Source organism: Temnothorax nylanderi, unplaced genomic scaffold (assembly GCF_030848795.1).
Source record: "Temnothorax nylanderi isolate EJ_2023f unplaced genomic scaffold, tnyl_v1.0 TNYL_tig0928_pilon, whole genome shotgun sequence".
In the NCBI taxonomy this organism is placed as follows: Eukaryota; Metazoa; Arthropoda; class Insecta; order Hymenoptera; family Formicidae; genus Temnothorax; species Temnothorax nylanderi.
The window spans coordinates 36,801-51,864 of record NW_027249990.1 but is presented as its reverse complement, the minus strand read 5'-3'; the positions used below and the strand labels follow the sequence as shown (position 1 = coordinate 51,864).

At 39.6% G+C, this 15,064-nt stretch overlaps 3 protein-coding genes across 7 annotated transcripts; 1 reads left to right on the top strand and 2 right to left on the bottom strand.

Annotated features, from left to right (window-relative positions):
• Positions 1-14: 14 nt before the first annotated feature.
• Rchy1 (Ring finger and CHY zinc finger domain containing 1) lies at positions 15-4,104 on the bottom strand. Its single transcript, XM_071725153.1, has 5 exons — positions 3,183-4,104; positions 2,198-2,515; positions 1,777-2,055; positions 1,596-1,686; positions 15-1,522 (listed from the first exon to the last, which is right to left on the bottom strand). The coding sequence occupies exons 1-5, from the start codon at positions 3,597-3,599 to the stop codon at positions 1,467-1,469; spliced, it is 1,161 nt and encodes a 386-aa protein (XP_071581254.1). The 5' UTR covers positions 3,600-4,104; the 3' UTR covers positions 15-1,466.
• Positions 4,105-4,233: 129 nt separating this feature from the next.
• Ppox (protoporphyrinogen oxidase) lies at positions 4,234-7,124 on the top strand. 4 transcript variants are annotated; one of them, XM_071725152.1, is made up of 3 exons: positions 4,234-4,517; positions 5,029-6,237; positions 6,438-7,124. In XM_071725152.1, the coding sequence occupies exons 2-3, from the start codon at positions 5,128-5,130 to the stop codon at positions 6,759-6,761; spliced, it is 1,434 nt and encodes a 477-aa protein (XP_071581253.1). In that variant the 5' UTR covers positions 4,234-4,517; positions 5,029-5,127; the 3' UTR covers positions 6,762-7,124. The 4 variants fall into 4 exon arrangements, with proteins under 4 accessions (XP_071581253.1, XP_071581252.1, XP_071581251.1 ...); XM_071725151.1 differs by having other exon boundaries at positions 4,234-4,623; XM_071725150.1 differs by having other exon boundaries at positions 4,234-4,877.
• Positions 6,301-10,164, bottom strand: Taf13 (TATA-box binding protein associated factor 13). 2 transcript variants are annotated; one of them, XM_071725155.1, is made up of 6 exons: positions 9,888-10,164; positions 8,735-8,861; positions 8,531-8,647; positions 7,921-8,158; positions 7,679-7,780; positions 6,301-6,722 (listed from the first exon to the last, which is right to left on the bottom strand). In XM_071725155.1, exons 3-6 carry the CDS (start codon positions 8,555-8,557, stop codon positions 6,718-6,720), a joined length of 372 nt encoding a protein of 123 aa, XP_071581256.1. In that variant the 5' UTR covers positions 8,558-8,647; positions 8,735-8,861; positions 9,888-10,164; the 3' UTR covers positions 6,301-6,717. The 2 variants fall into 2 exon arrangements, with proteins under 2 accessions (XP_071581256.1, XP_071581255.1); XM_071725154.1 differs by having other exon boundaries at positions 6,301-7,780.
• Between the last annotated feature and the right edge of the window lie 4,900 nt (positions 10,165-15,064).

Below are 15,064 nucleotides of genomic sequence, written 5' to 3'. Positions count from 1 at the left end.
TTCAATATATGCACATCGAAATGCAGCGGTACATATGTACGTAATATATCTTAGCATTATTCAACGAAAAGTATAACTTTTCCCTAATTATTCGCTACGTTGATACATTTTATTGTTGCATTAGTGTGTGCCACCCGTGCGGATTCACCTGTGTTTTGTATAAAACATTCACACTTACGAGAAAAATCGTAGTAGGAGCAGCAATACGCGCTCAAATCTTCCGCGACTAGATTACGACTAAATGAGATCTTTTCCTAAATCAAACAGAATGTATAAGGCTGGAAGCTTCCAAGCGATTTACGAACAGAAATTTGTCTTAAGGCTTTACTCTTGTTTCTACACGGTCGACTTATGCTGTCATTTAAAATGTGCTGTCATTTAAAGTACAATGAATTAGGCCACCAGTTTACATTTTAATCTGGCAAAGATGCTATGTATATATTATCTTCCACTGCCAATGATAGGATTTCGTTAGATATTTACGAGAAACTAGTGTTGCAGCAACGTATAAATATGCAGAGTATGTAGTTTTACTCAAGATAGGGTGACACGGTGCTACACTGCCTAATATGAAAAATTTCGAAACATTGTATTACTTTTTTCCATCTTCTCTTAAACACACGTACGTATACACACACATACACATTACACACGTGCCATTTCATAATTTTTTAATTATTTTCTTAGGCGTAATTAGTAGTCAACTGCTAATGCAGTTGCCATTCTGAAGATAAATGTAGCCAGACGCAGAAAATATATACAGAATATCCAAAGATCTACCGCGCAGAACTTTTATCGATAATCTTTATGGAGCAATTTGAAATTCAAATTTTTTTTAATCAAAAATGTTGCAGTAACTACAGCTACTTTTAAGCTGCAAAAAGGAACACGAAGCTTTAATCACAATACTTATTGTTGGAAATGGAAAAATTGCAACAAAATAAAATATATTTTCGTTGAAAAAAATCGACTCTAAATTTATCAGCCTGAAAATACTGCGCGATAAGTCTGGATATCCTGTCTAAGATAAAAACATTGAAAATATAAAAATCGATATCCTCGTAAATGTACGCGAAAAAGAACATCTGCAAAATATTCCCACTTCATCGACCATTGCTTCGTGATTTAATAAAGTTTGCAGAAATATTTTGTTAATACTTACGTTACTGAAATCATCTACATACTCAACCTCGAAGATTGTGCTACAGCGTATTATATAAAATAACCGAAAACGGTTATGCATTAGTTCTGATAACATCAGTGGTCATTTAACAAGATATTTAATTTTTACTGTACTACTTCGGCTTAAACAAAAAGTACTACGAAGGCAACAAAAGTGCAATTTGCTACAAAAAGATGAAATAAAGATAAAATTCTAAAATACAAATACTCTCCTATCATCGTTACTATATTCCTTCCACGATCGATGGACAGTATCGGATAATAATATTATCCGAACTTTGGCTTTACGATCCTTCCTTCTCTTCTGTAATACCAGCTGCTTCGTTCAGGGCATCGGGATCTGCACAAATTATCGAGAATTCACATAATCGTTCCATGAGCGAAAAATCAATCGATTAGTAATTGATCGTCACCTGAACAAGGTGAGCCTTTTATCCTGCAGGTATTGTAGCTACCACAGTTTAAGCACTTCAACCCAACGATGTGAAACTTCACCGTAGATTCCTGAAATAACAGGTATCTTGCCATTAATATCACTTAATCATTTTTCACGCCTCAGCATTTCGGATATATGTATGAAGAAGTAGATTTGACCTCGTGGCAGTCTTTACATAAGATATCGGTTTTACAGTCGCTATATTCCTCCGGCATCGGTGTCAGCGATACCTCGGCGTCCAAATACTTCCACAAGTCCGTCATGTCTAAGAGTGACACCTGACAGGACGGGCAGGCGTAATGTCCCGAGTTCAACAATTCCTCAAAACACATACGGTGAAGCAAGTGCCCACAATCGGGAATGTGACATGGTATACGACTCGTGTGAATGTCTTCCAGGCACACGGGACAATTGGAATGTGAGACATTTTCTATGCACTGTAAAATAAAATTTATTCCATGTACAATAATTGCAAACTGAGAATGTAAACGACAGGGTTCAATTATTTCTTCGCGCGTTCTGAATATATACAATCATTTTATCATACAAAACATGCATCTTGCATTATCGTATCCTTACCGTATGCCCGTTTTGTAACTGAATCGGCAAACACATGTTGCACTTGGCACAATGAAAGAACTTGTCACGGCCACCGACTCTACATATTCCGCATCCGTCGCAATGGTATTGATTTTTATCCTCGTCGTCAAAGAGATTGCACTCCAGGCAGGTGTACTTGCCAAATTGACAATGGCAATTCTGACAGGTAGCTTGGACAGGTTGACGAGTGTCGCAAAGAACGCATATCAATTCTGTCACTTCTTTCCTATTCACTGTGTGCGTCTCTTGCTCGTCGTGACAAAACCGACAGGTGTACACCTTGTTGCAGCATGGAGTCTATGAAAAAAAAAAAAAAAAAAACAAGAGCATGTAAAAGAGATCAGATTTGAAAAGGAAAATAATTAATTAGGAAACAAAGCCATACATTTTTCATTACTATTACATTTCTAATTTATATAAGAATGTTACACACAACTTATATGTAAAATAAATAAATATATATGAGTCTCAAGATTAGATTCATTAATAGCCATAAATCTAAGAAGACACATACTCGACATTTAAATTACAACGTCTCTATCTAAAAAGAAGTAAAGTGTCCTATATCAGGCTTCATATGTGCAAAATAAATATATGAGTCTTAAGATCAAACTCATTAACAGCCATGAACCTACGATACTCGACATTTACATTACAGCATCCCTATCTAAAAATAACTATAAGTTTAATGTTTCATATCATACTCCGATAACAGCCATGACGCTAGATAATGTTTCATATCATACTCCTATAACAACCTACGATACTCGACATTTCAATTACAACATCCCTATCTAAAAATAACTATAAGTTTAATGTTTCATATCATACTCCGATAAACGCCATTTTTAAGACTCTATATTTATAGTTATATTTGTCAAACTAAATCATCAGTTTCTGCAAATAAACACTGTATGAGCTACTCGAAGCTGGGCGTAGAACAACGGGCCATCCCCAAGCTTACCACGAATTTCGATTTTCGCTTGTAGTGCTCGCAGCCGTAGTTATTGTTCGCAACAAGCGTCTCCTTGCCCGAGGTAGACGGGAGACACATGGTCCACACGCAGTTTCCCTTCTTCACGGGCTTCCGGGCGTCCTTGCGATCCCTGTCGTCGCGATCCACGCCGGCGGCGGCGGCGGCGGCGGCGGCGGCCTGCTCGGCGTCGCCGCTCGGATCCTCGTCGTCGCGTTCCGCGACTCCGGCGGCCTCGTCGTCGTTCGCGCGATCCGCGACGGCCTCCTCGGCGCCGTCGCGACTCGACGCCTCGTCGTCGCGATCCCCGACCGCCTCCTCGACGGCGCCGTCGCTACTAGTCGCCTCCACCGCGTCGTCGCGCTCCGCGACGACGCGCGACGCCTTCTCGCTGTCGCTGTTCTGCATGCCGACGTAACCCCTGGATTCTCCGTTCGCTCTATCCCGTCGGCCTCATCGACGCCAGGACGCGACCTTCCCGCCGATTAACGCCGGTGCATCTCGCGCACCTGCCGTCGTCCCCGTTCCCGCCGTCCTCGTCCTCGTTGCCGAAAACTCGGCGAGTCCGTAAACGGGGGACCTCTGTGGGCTCCCCGTGCTCCTTGGACCAGTTGGACCGACCGACGTGGGCGATGAAAATTGACGAGAATAGCTCGGGGCGGCTCGGCTCGGGTCAGCTAAGGTTTCAGGACCAGTTAAAGGTCGGCGCGATTCCGGGAAAACGGGGTCGATCCGCGACCACCACACTCCGTCGCGAGGGAGATCCTCCACCAGCTCACGGCCACTCACGGCCACACCGCACGCGCACTGCAGAGTTCGCACTGACTTTGCCAGTCGGTTGGTCGCTGGTCGTTGCAACATCTCGTGAAACGGCGACGTCAGTTCGTCCGTCAGTCCCGTCGGGAAGGGGAAAGGGACGCTAAATTCCGCGCGTATGTGCGCTCGTCTAGGTACAACGTACAACTCGGTGCGTCACGATCGTTGATCGTTCCGAGTTGGAATCGAGGAAATGAGGAAATCTAGCCCTTTCCTCATTTTTTTTATCAATTCGATGTTAAAAAAATTTTATTCGCCTTTATTTATTTCATTCCCAAATCATATAAGATCCCTCGAACAATATAATCCTAAATCCATTGTAATTCGTACTGAGGATCTGATTAAATCCTCGATAAATCACGACCTTGAACGTCGAAGATCTGTCGCGATCTATCAAAAGAAGAAGGAAAGTCTTTGCTTTTTGCGATCCGCCAGACGCTTCTGACGATCAAGACGTTGCCGAAATTGGAGCATCGTCCAGCTGCGAGACATAATGCAGGAGTAGTTAGAGTTAGAGATTGTTAGATATGTCCGGATATGTCTGAAAGTATGCGATGTCGCGAATCTTCTCACGTGCCTACGTCGCTGTGATTTTCTCTGTAGAACGTAACTCGAGGTAGAGTGGCTGTACTTCGTTCGGAGATTTAATTTAGAGAGAGGGAAAATATATAGAAAATTTTAAAGAGCAAGGATGAGAGGACGCAGCTAGGACCTCGCACGTGTTTCCGCCTGTAAAACATAACCTGCTATCTTGAGAGCGCCTTTTCGAGCTTTGGAAAAAATAATCGCCTGTCGCGTGCTTCGAATGTCCTTTCGAATATCCTTTCGATGACATCACCAAAGTGGAGCCGACAGAATTAAAATATTCGAGTAACATCGCACGTCACGTTCCTATAAATTGTCATCCTGCAAATGACTTAGCGCATATTTGTTTTACTTTGCGAATAGATTTGTTCCTTATTCATATATAATAATAAATATCGTTTGTATATAATAAAATACTGTAAATTATTACTTGTAGATTTCACGTAAGCTAACATACATTAGCACTTAATCACGTAACATTGTGCTGACATCGAGACTAATTTATCGGAGCTGTTGGACTCCTTGAAGTACTGAAATGACAGTAATACTAGGAGGCGGTATATCAGGCCTGTCAGCAGCGTATTACGCTCTTGATGCGAGACTATCGTCTATCATTTTACTGGAGGCTTCCAGTCGCGTGGGTGGGTGGATACGTAGCGGAAGCTCGCCTAGCGGAGCGATTTTCGAGCAAGGACCAAGAACTGTAAGAACACTTGGCGAAGCCGGGGAAAACACCCTTAATCTGATAGATGACCTGCAATTGAACGACAAATTAGTTAACATTGGAATGAGCCACCCTGTGGCGTCGAATCGATTGATTTACGTGGACGAGGCACTGCATCGTCTGCCAAATTCTTTAAAGGGTATCTTTAAGACGTCCTCGCTGCTAGATCGTCCCTTGATTAACCGCATATGGACGGACTTGAGGGCGCCCAAGGTGTCTAAGGAGGACGAGAGCATTTATAGTTTCGTCCAAAGGAGATTGGGCCAGGATATTGCGGATAACATCATCAGCCCCATGATCTGCGGGATCTGTGCGGGAGATGCCCGCGAGATAAGCGTTAATTTTCTGCTCAAACCGCTGTTCGAAGCGGAACAGAAACACGGCTCCATAGTGAAAGGCTTGCTGATGAAAAGAATCTTTACAAAATCAAAAGACAAAGCTGATGCAGCGAAGGATAATACAGATCATGAGTCTGCGGTCAGATCTTTGACTTTGGCAGAGAGAGCACAAAAGGAGAGATGGATACTGTGGGGCTTGCGGGGAGGACTCGAGCAATTGCCTCGGGCACTGGCCGATAACGTAAAGGAACGAGGAGTGCGGATACAGACTGAGAAGAGGTGCGAAAAGCTTACGTTTAAATCGGATCGCGTGGAACTGTTAGTCAATGGCGAGCCTCAGGAATGCTCGCGCGTTATCTCGAGCTTGTGCGCGAAGGACTTGGCCGAGCTGTTGCGCGAGCAACATCCCGGACTGTCAGCGGAATTGAAAGCGATACCTACCGTAACGGTGGGAGTAGTTAATCTTGAATTCCAGGGAAATGTACTGCCTCTGCAGGCGTTCGGCTTCCTCATACCGCCGAAGGAAAATTTACCTCTGCTAGGCGTAATCTTCGACTCCTGCATATTCCCCGAGTCTTCCACGGTACGTGTATCCCGGAACGATTTTATTGTCCGCTCAGGTCGTTTTGTTTTTTAGTTGATTCACTTACGGCATAATTCAATCTTTATTTCTAATATAACTTTTATTTCTATATGTACAAAACTGTGAGAATTATAAATTAACGTGTAAGAAAAATTTCTTTACTCAATGATAATAAATTACGTGTTGTGACCATGATTTAGGTGTTGACGGTAATGATGGGAGGTGCGTGGTTCGAGAAATATTTCGGGCCAAATCCGTCGAAGGAGCAATTGTTAACGACGGCGATTAATCACACCAAGAATATCTTACAAATCGAAGAGGAACCAGTCGCCCACAACGTTGCCGTTCTGAAGGACTGTATTCCGCAGCACGTCGTCGGTCATACTGCACGTGTAAAACGCATCCACGATTACATTTCCGCGCGCCATATTCCCCTGGCACTGTGCGGTTCTTCTTACCAAGGTGTAGGACTCAATGACGTTATTCTGTCAGCAAAACAGGCCGTTCGTGACGTTGTAAAATAATTGCAGAATCGCTTGATTCACGTAAAACCGTAGGAGACAAAATAACAGCATACAAAATAAATAAAACTACATGCAAACGCTGTTCATGCCGAACCACACAAACCATGCAAAAAAATTCTGTTATAAAGTTAAAATGAAAATGTAATCGATCTCTGGATAAAACAGTCCACAATTTAAATTATAATAGTAATAAATAACTATTTTGCTACGCGAAAATATGTGACATACAAAAATAGAGTAGCAAAATGTGTTTTGCATAGAGTTATATTTGTATTAAACGTACAGTATATAGTTTGCTATGCAATATAATGTAACTTCATTAAAAATATGAATATATAAATAAAGTATATAAAATCTTCCTAAGAGCTGGTCAGAGAAACTGGTTTTCTTTGTTACATAATATAGAAAAAGACGCTTCTTGAAACCAGTCGTCTCTTTTTTTTTTCATTATATTTTTATCAAACAATATATTTCGCAGTAGTGCAAGATTATTTTAATATTTTATCATTTATTTATTTATTGAATTTTACTCTGCCTACTGCGTTTTTGTACAACAATATAATTTATATTAAAAACAAAAAATTTTGCTATTTATTTGTAACAAAAGACAGTAAATCAGATGTTTACTTATAAACAATTATATGTTATTGCAAAATAAAGCGACGTTATCCCAGCAATAAATGTAAATAATAAAAAACCAATACTTTGCTTCGCTCAAGGTACATATGCAGATCAATTATATGACCAAACAGATTGCATTAATACTACTTGCAACTTGATCATGCTGATTTGAAAGATTACTTAAATAAACGAACGATAGATTCTCAAGTAGATTAATACAAACTTATACGCATTCAGTTTTACATTCGTTGATGGATATAACATTACAATTTGTATTGTCTACTCTTTGACAGTACCTGCATATTTAACTTCGTCGAAAGCCTTTCTCGCTTTCTTAAGTTCCTCGTTCATCGTTAAAAGATCTTTCACTCTGGCATACTTTCTGGCATCCTTTCTCACTGCAAATAAATTAATGAAATAAGAATTGGAAAAGAGTACAATATGACAGTAAGTTTCTGTGTGAAACCAGAAAGCTTTAAATAATTTAAAAATTTATTGAATTAAGTATGTACTTAAAAATTGCATATGTAACTCTTACCTAAAAATACAATATCTTCCACTTGAACACGTCCTGTACGTCCAATCTCCATAGCTCGATGTGTCATCTCGGTTATATATTCGATAACCAAATCTTCCAACAAGTCGACACTTTCTGTGTAAGGATTCTGATCGTCGCCGAAGCCATACATCATACAGCGCAGCTCCTTGGAGAAGAGACGTTTCCTTCCACCGGGCAGAGTCCCGCCAATTGGAACCTCTGTTTCTTCGTCCTCAAACTACCAAAGTAGCAAGGTATAAGTACATAGTAAGAAAAAAGATTGTGACGGTCACATCTTAGTGATTATTTGTAAGATTTTATTGTCTACTGTATAAAATTATTGTACTGTATTACTGTATTACTGTATAAGATTAAAGCTCTTAATCAGATTTCTTTGAGAAAAAGGTATACTTCTTTAATTTAATTACTTCTTTTAATTAATGTTTCTATTTACATAAAAATTATACTCCAAAAAAATAAATGTATACACACACATATACACATTGAAGTAAATTTTAAGGAAATTGGTGAGGTGCTCAGATTTATTTACATTCACATGATATAATGGAACTTAAATTTATGTATGAAGAAAAGTAAAAGTAAATCTAACCTGCTCAAAATTTTCTTCAGCTGACATCGTTTTGCAGGCTAGTCTTAAATTCTTCTGACAGTTTTGGCTGATTATCCTCTTTGTATCTCTCTTCACGTATCTGCGCGTGCACAAAATCTGTCAATGCAACAGCAGAAAGATTGTATCAGATAAGAACCGACTGTTTTGTCACATTTTGTTTCAATGTTGTTAAAGTTCTCTTACCTACTATCACACTTTGTCTGCACTGGCGCCTCTATAAGCCGTGTATATTGAACTATATATCCATGCTGCCACGAATATTTCCTCAGTGGATGACACGTTAACAGCGAAATGAATTCCTGACGAGAAACTATAAATTAAAGAAAAAAATATGTTACGCTCGTTAGGAGAGACACTTTGAGCTGTTCTCGAAATATTTAGAATTATAAATTTTTTATAAAATAATTTTTTACAGAAGGAAACGATTTACGTTCGACGCCTTCTCTTTCTCTCACGTTCTTTCGAATGTATTTTACACGATTGCGCATGTAATTAATTTAATGTGACGATCACGCGGAGTTTTGCACGGCCTTGCTCTAATCGTACACTTTATTATTACGTTTTTCATGAAATGCGAGGCAATAGGCTAGTTTATGGACAATTAATTTTATAGCAAAACGAATAATACTCGGGGATAACAAGCGACTGAGAATGTTTTGTAATTTTCAAGTATCTTGACGGCGATGGATCGTTTTTTATGGTATGCGCGATCACCGAGCTGTGAGAACGATCGCGAACAAGTTTTTACGAACGACACAATTTAACGTTAACTTTCTTAAAGTTATTTAATAAAGTTACATTATATTTCACGGCAAACTATATACACTGTACGTTTAATTCAAATATAACTGTATGCAAAAGTAGAGGTTATGAGGAATAGAGACGCACTCGTGGAAATAAATTTGAAATATTTACAACGATTTACGTGAACGTGCGAATTATGTGCCTGTTCTTTAACGAAAAACGAAATTGTATTCGCACATTTGAGCTTGTTATTCGCACTCTCGACGTTCACACGCATTTCGAAGTAAGCTCCGCTCCCTCGTTTCGCGATCGTTCGCGATCGCGACAAGCAAAGCGAGAAACGCCAAACGCGCGCGATCGTTCTCTTCAATCACTCAATGAATTATTAATTTCCACACTTGGAGAAACTGAAGTTATTTATTGAAGCATTTTCCTGCGCGATTCACTTATTCGGAGTAGAAATCGAGACGGAGGCGAGAGACGCGAATTTCGAGGTTATCGTCTCCCTGCGACACGCGGGACAAATGATTCGATTGAAGATTCGGATGTATCGCGCTTCGAAACATTTATTTCTCACGTAAAATTCACTCACCGATCACGATAGCACCGTAGGAGACCCGCTAAATCACAGCCGGGAGGGTGACACGTACGGCGTACGTCCAGCACGGCGCTCGGCGTTTATTTCGCCCAGCGACGGAATTCCACTCGTTTCACTCGACACAAGAAGCAACGGAATATTCGGCGTACGTTTACTTTGCGACACCCCGTAACCGGATTTCTTTTCGTTTACGAGAAAGAAATTACACGAGAGCGACAACGTCTCGCACCGTTCAACCGTTCAACGTGTTTACGTTTACGTATTTACTTGCTTGCGCACAGCCGGCACAGCGCATGCCCGGCGCGCCGGCCGCGCCGCCGCCGCCGCCGCCCCGCCGCACAGTCGGGTGAGTCGTGAGTGGTCGGGAGATACGTCGAACGCGATTGGCTGACGCGGCGGCTGTGTGCTCGGTCTGCCATGTTATTCGGAACGCACTCGTTGCAGCTCGTTGCTCGTTCCTGCGATTGGCACTCCTGCTCCTCGTTTCGCAGGCCGCGGGAATAATCGCCTACGCGAGTACGTGCCGTGTGCGCGTTAAATAATTTGCGAATAAACGTATCGCGCGAATCGCTCGCTCGAGACGGGGACATCGAGGTGGAGACGTCGAGGCGAAGTCGGCGAAGGTATGTACGGCAACTCCGAACGATTTATATGCTTTCGTCGTGATATTCGCGGGCGATATATAATCGTGGCGCTCGCTCGTCTCGACACATTTCTAGAATTTATCTCGTGCCGTGCTTCGATCGCTGTGCCGGAATTGTCGTGTGAGTTATCACCGATCTCTGATTCTCTTCGTACGGAAAAAGAGGACTGAGTTATATTGCCGTATCGAGTGATTCGAGATTCGAGTTATGGAACGCCGGCGGCGCCGCCGCCCCGCCGCACAGTCGGGTGAGTCGTGAGTGGTCGGGAGATACGTCGAACGCGATTGGCTGACGCGGCGGCTGTGTGCTCGGTCTGCCATGTTATTCGGAACGCACTCGTTGCAGCTCGTTGCTCGTTCCTGCGATTGGCACTCCTGCTCCTCGTTTCGCAGGCCGCGGGAATAATCGCCTACGCGAGTACGTGCCGTGTGCGCGTTAAATAATTTGCGAATAAACGTATCGCGCGAATCGCTCGCTCGAGACGGGGACATCGAGGTGGAGACGTCGAGGCGAAGTCGGCGAAGGTATGTACGGCAATTCCGAACGATTTATATGCTTTCGTCGTGATATTCGCGGGCGATATATAATCGTGGCGCTCGCTCGTCTCGACACATTTCTGGACTACTCGAATGGGTAGCATTCATTTATCTCGCGCCGTGCTTCGAACGCTGTGCCGGAATTGTCGTGTGAGTTATCACCGATCTCTGATTCTCTTCGTACGGAAAAAGAGGACTGAGTTATATTGCCGTATCGAGTGATTCGAGATTCGAGTTATGGAACGCCGGCGGCGCCGGCGCCGTGATACATCGCCCCCGTGAATGCTTCAAAATCACGTATATCTCGCGTCGCGTAAGTCAGCGGCCGGCAGTCACGATTCTTCGTCGTGCAAATTAATAATGCAATTTTACTTTGGCGAAATTTACGAGTTCGATACCGTACGTGTATGCACGTGTGATATTTAATTTCAGAGTACGCTATTGAAATTAAATTACGCACGTACACGTATGGTATCGAACTCGTAAATTTCGCCAAAGTATAAAATTGCAGTATTAATTATTATTTGCACGACGAAGAATCGTGACTACTGGCCGCTAACTTACGCGACGCGAGATATACGAGATTATGAAGCATTCACGAGCGATGTACCATGGCGTTCCACTGATTCAGTATTTTTGATTAACCAACTGCGTCTGCGTGTCTCTTTATTAATCGTCCGCTCGATTCGTGTAGTATCGAGAGGCAAGTTGCCGACATCTTGGAACATTTCGTAAAGTAACGCGCGTGATGAACGCAGAACGAATCGGGGCAATTTTTAAATTATTATTATTTTAATTATTGTTTCATTAATTTATTTAATGAAAAAGAAGACAATTATTAATCATGTTGCAATTTTATTTTAATTCTTTGTAGCTTATCTATCCATATTTGTATATCGATAACTTGATTTTATAATACCTATACTTTTATATCACACAGTAAAGAACTTCCTTCCCATGGGTACGACCTTGGCGAGGTGGGAAGGCCCAGTACCCGGTACGAGGATTTTACCCAAGCAAAACTCTCGTTCTGCTTGGATAAAAATCCAAAGAACGGGGAAGCTAACGTACCCTCCGTCCGCCGATTTAATTGAATGAACGAACCGCAGCCGGTTCGTCGCGTTTGCTTCGGGAGTGCCGTTCAAGTAATCGGACTAAAGAACTTTTTCAAAGTCCATTTGAAGAATATTACGGCATATACTTGACGGAATATTCTTCTCATGGGCTTTTTTCAAACGGGAGTGCCGTACGGTGTCGCGCGAGAAAGACTTTTATTGATAGTTAGTCCGCGCGCGATTGTAGCTTATCCGCGAGTGTTTCTCGCGAGTGTCCTGTGCGGTGAGAGGAGAAGGCCTGACGTCCTGAGAGGAGGAGGAGACCTGGGAGAGGCATCGGGCACCGGCAGAGCAACCTTGGGGTGAGTGTCGTCTCTTATTTGTATAAAATTAATAATTCGTTTTTATTTATTCGAATTGTTTTATCTCGATAAATTAAAAGTAATTAAAGAAAGATAAATTATTTGAAATTTTACTCTAGTAAAGATTTTTTTCGGTAAATAGATAATTGTATTTGCTAAATATTGTATTGAAAGACGAATTAGAGATGTGTAAGAATTAACTTGTGAAATGTTGATTATTTTGAGCGCTTTTTTTAATTTAAATCTTATGTTTGTATGTTACAGTATCACCGTAGCTACGTGGCCGAATAACTCCGCCCGTTGCGCATCGGATCGGTGAGTCGATGAGAAATTTTTTTATTGAGGAAACGAATCTACGAATAATCAAATAAAAATATCTCGGTATACATGTCGAATTATAATAATTTATAGTATGAAAATATTACATCTCGTAGATCCGTTGCCTTAAAATGGATAGGTTAAAACTGATTATGGCATATATTTAATCTTGGTATCACTTATCTATCAATATATTTTGCGATTGTGCTTGAGGAAATACTCGCACACTTCGCATGCAAGGAGCTCGCAAAGAGCTCATAATCGTTTATCGAGTTATGTTGACGAACTGCCGCGTTCTATTATAAATAACTTTTGAATATATATATAATTTTTAAGTACATAAGAAATTAAATTTTTGAAGTTTTGTTACGTAGGTCAATTCTATTTTATACAGTTAAAATAATAAATATTTTGAAAACTCAAGAAAGAGAAACAAGAAATAAAATAAGACTTAGATATATTAAAGTCATGATTTTTTAAGTATATTGTAGTCAATAAATTTATATTTAGATTTTTTTAAAGAATTATTTTTACATTAATTTCTTAAACAAAAGAGATATCGTGTTAGATGTTTAAAAAAATATCTGTAGATAGGGAAAAATTGTGAATTAGTTAGGATGTTTTATTTATTTCCATATGTTTATCCAAGATTAAATATAATATAAATCGATGCAAGGAGGCAATATATAGATATATTTAGAATATTAGTATGCATAAAGAAAAGCGTGTAATATGCATAAATTACACATGAATAAAAAGTAAAAAAACATGTTGATCTTGTTATGCAATTTGTTTGATTACGTGAAAACGTTATTTTTATTAGTTGCTAAAATTTATTTTAACAAAGCATCGATTTTACCTTAATTTTTTGTAACTTATCCATCTATTTTTGATTGAGAAATTGGCTTTATGCCTCTCAAGTAATATATGATGTGAGATTCTAAATATTCTGTCGAGACACCAAAACTTTTAAAATTAGTTTAGAATTGATCGTATAAAACACTTATATATTCAATTTTGCAGTTTTATATAAAAAATAATTTTGGTAAAAAATGAAAAATAATGAGATATATTTATATGTAAGTTTATAAAGATTCGCAATTATGTTATATTATTTAATTATAAAAATGTGATTAATGATTAATTAGAATATTCAATTGTAATATCAAATTGTGCGGGAATCTTCTTTTCTTTGAATCTCACGTCATTTATTTTGCCTTGATACATTTTCAACATCTTTATATTTTCGCGATCGGTTTTCGTGGTCGGTTTTTACATCGAGAAATTTTCAGTTATTAATCTTTTAATTTTGTCCACATTATAAATTTTAATTTTTCGCGGGATATAATTGAGATATTCGCGAAGTAAAATTTTTTTCTGTACTTTATTACAATTCCAAATTAAAAGAACGAGTCACAAAGAAACGGTTATTCAATATTCTTAAGTAAATAACGGAATTAGATAGAAACATTTTTCAACGTTCAATGTTGTGCAGTTAGTTTTTATGAATATATATATATGTATATATTTTTTTAAATTAACTTCTCGTACATTTTTTTACACAATCGATGCTCGCGCGTAATTCGAATCGAACGTAATATATTATAAAATTTCTCCTTCCCTTTGATCTGGTCGAAATGCGAAATGTATATGGCCAGGAGAGACAAAGGTAAGTCCAACCTGGCCCGAAGAAAGAAGATTAGATACGATAAAGGTAAGTGGTCAACACTGACCACTGTAATGGAATAAGGTAACACATAAAATAGTTTTGTATATCTCTTTATTTGTCCCAAAGAGTTATTTTCTTCATATTTTCTCGCATACGTGCGAGATTTGAAAAACCGCAATTAAATCTCAATCGCGCGCGTGTTAAAACCCCCAATTCCACATTTCCCACATCTCAAGTGATCGTGTCACTTTGAGATATCCCGTTCAGGTATCCCGCTGAATTAACCAGTAAATTAGACCCCTTATAATCGTGTCGCGGTTTTAATTAAATTTTTGTATAATAGATTATAACACGGGTAGGTAGGAAAATGGATAGGTAGGAATATAGATCACGGAATACGGGTAGGTAGGGATACGGGATATCAATCTATGACGTGTGTTTAGTAAAAATAAAAATTTGATGTAATTTTAGATAAAAATTTATTTTGTATTATATATTTCATAACGTCATATTACATAACAAAATATATTACATATGCATATACAAAAGCTACGGTTAAATTAACATAGAATATGAATAAGAAATTA

Coding starts and splice junctions, on each gene's coding strand:
- Rchy1 (XM_071725153.1), bottom strand. CDS start 3,599: ATGCAGAACAGCGACAGCGAGAAGGCGTCGCGCGTCGTCGCGGAGCGC. Junction 2,516..3,182: donor AGCGAAAATCGAAATTCGTG/GTAAGCTTGGGG, acceptor TTTTTTTCATAG/ACTCCATGCTGCAACAAGGT. Junction 1,687..1,776: donor TATGTAAAGACTGCCACGAG/GTCAAATCTACT, acceptor CTGTTATTTCAG/GAATCTACGGTGAAGTTTCA.
- Ppox (XM_071725152.1), top strand. CDS start 5,128: ATGACAGTAATACTAGGAGGCGGTATATCAGGCCTGTCAGCAGCGTAT. Junction 6,238..6,437: donor TATTCCCCGAGTCTTCCACG/GTACGTGTATCC, acceptor ACCATGATTTAG/GTGTTGACGGTAATGATGGG.
- Taf13 (XM_071725154.1), bottom strand. CDS start 8,557: ATGTCAGCTGAAGAAAATTTTGAGCAG. Junction 8,159..8,530: donor CTGAAGAAAATTTTGAGCAG/GTTAGATTTACT, acceptor CTACTTTGGTAG/TTTGAGGACGAAGAAACAGA. Junction 7,781..7,920: donor GGAAGATATTGTATTTTTAG/GTAAGAGTTACA, acceptor ATTTATTTGCAG/TGAGAAAGGATGCCAGAAAG.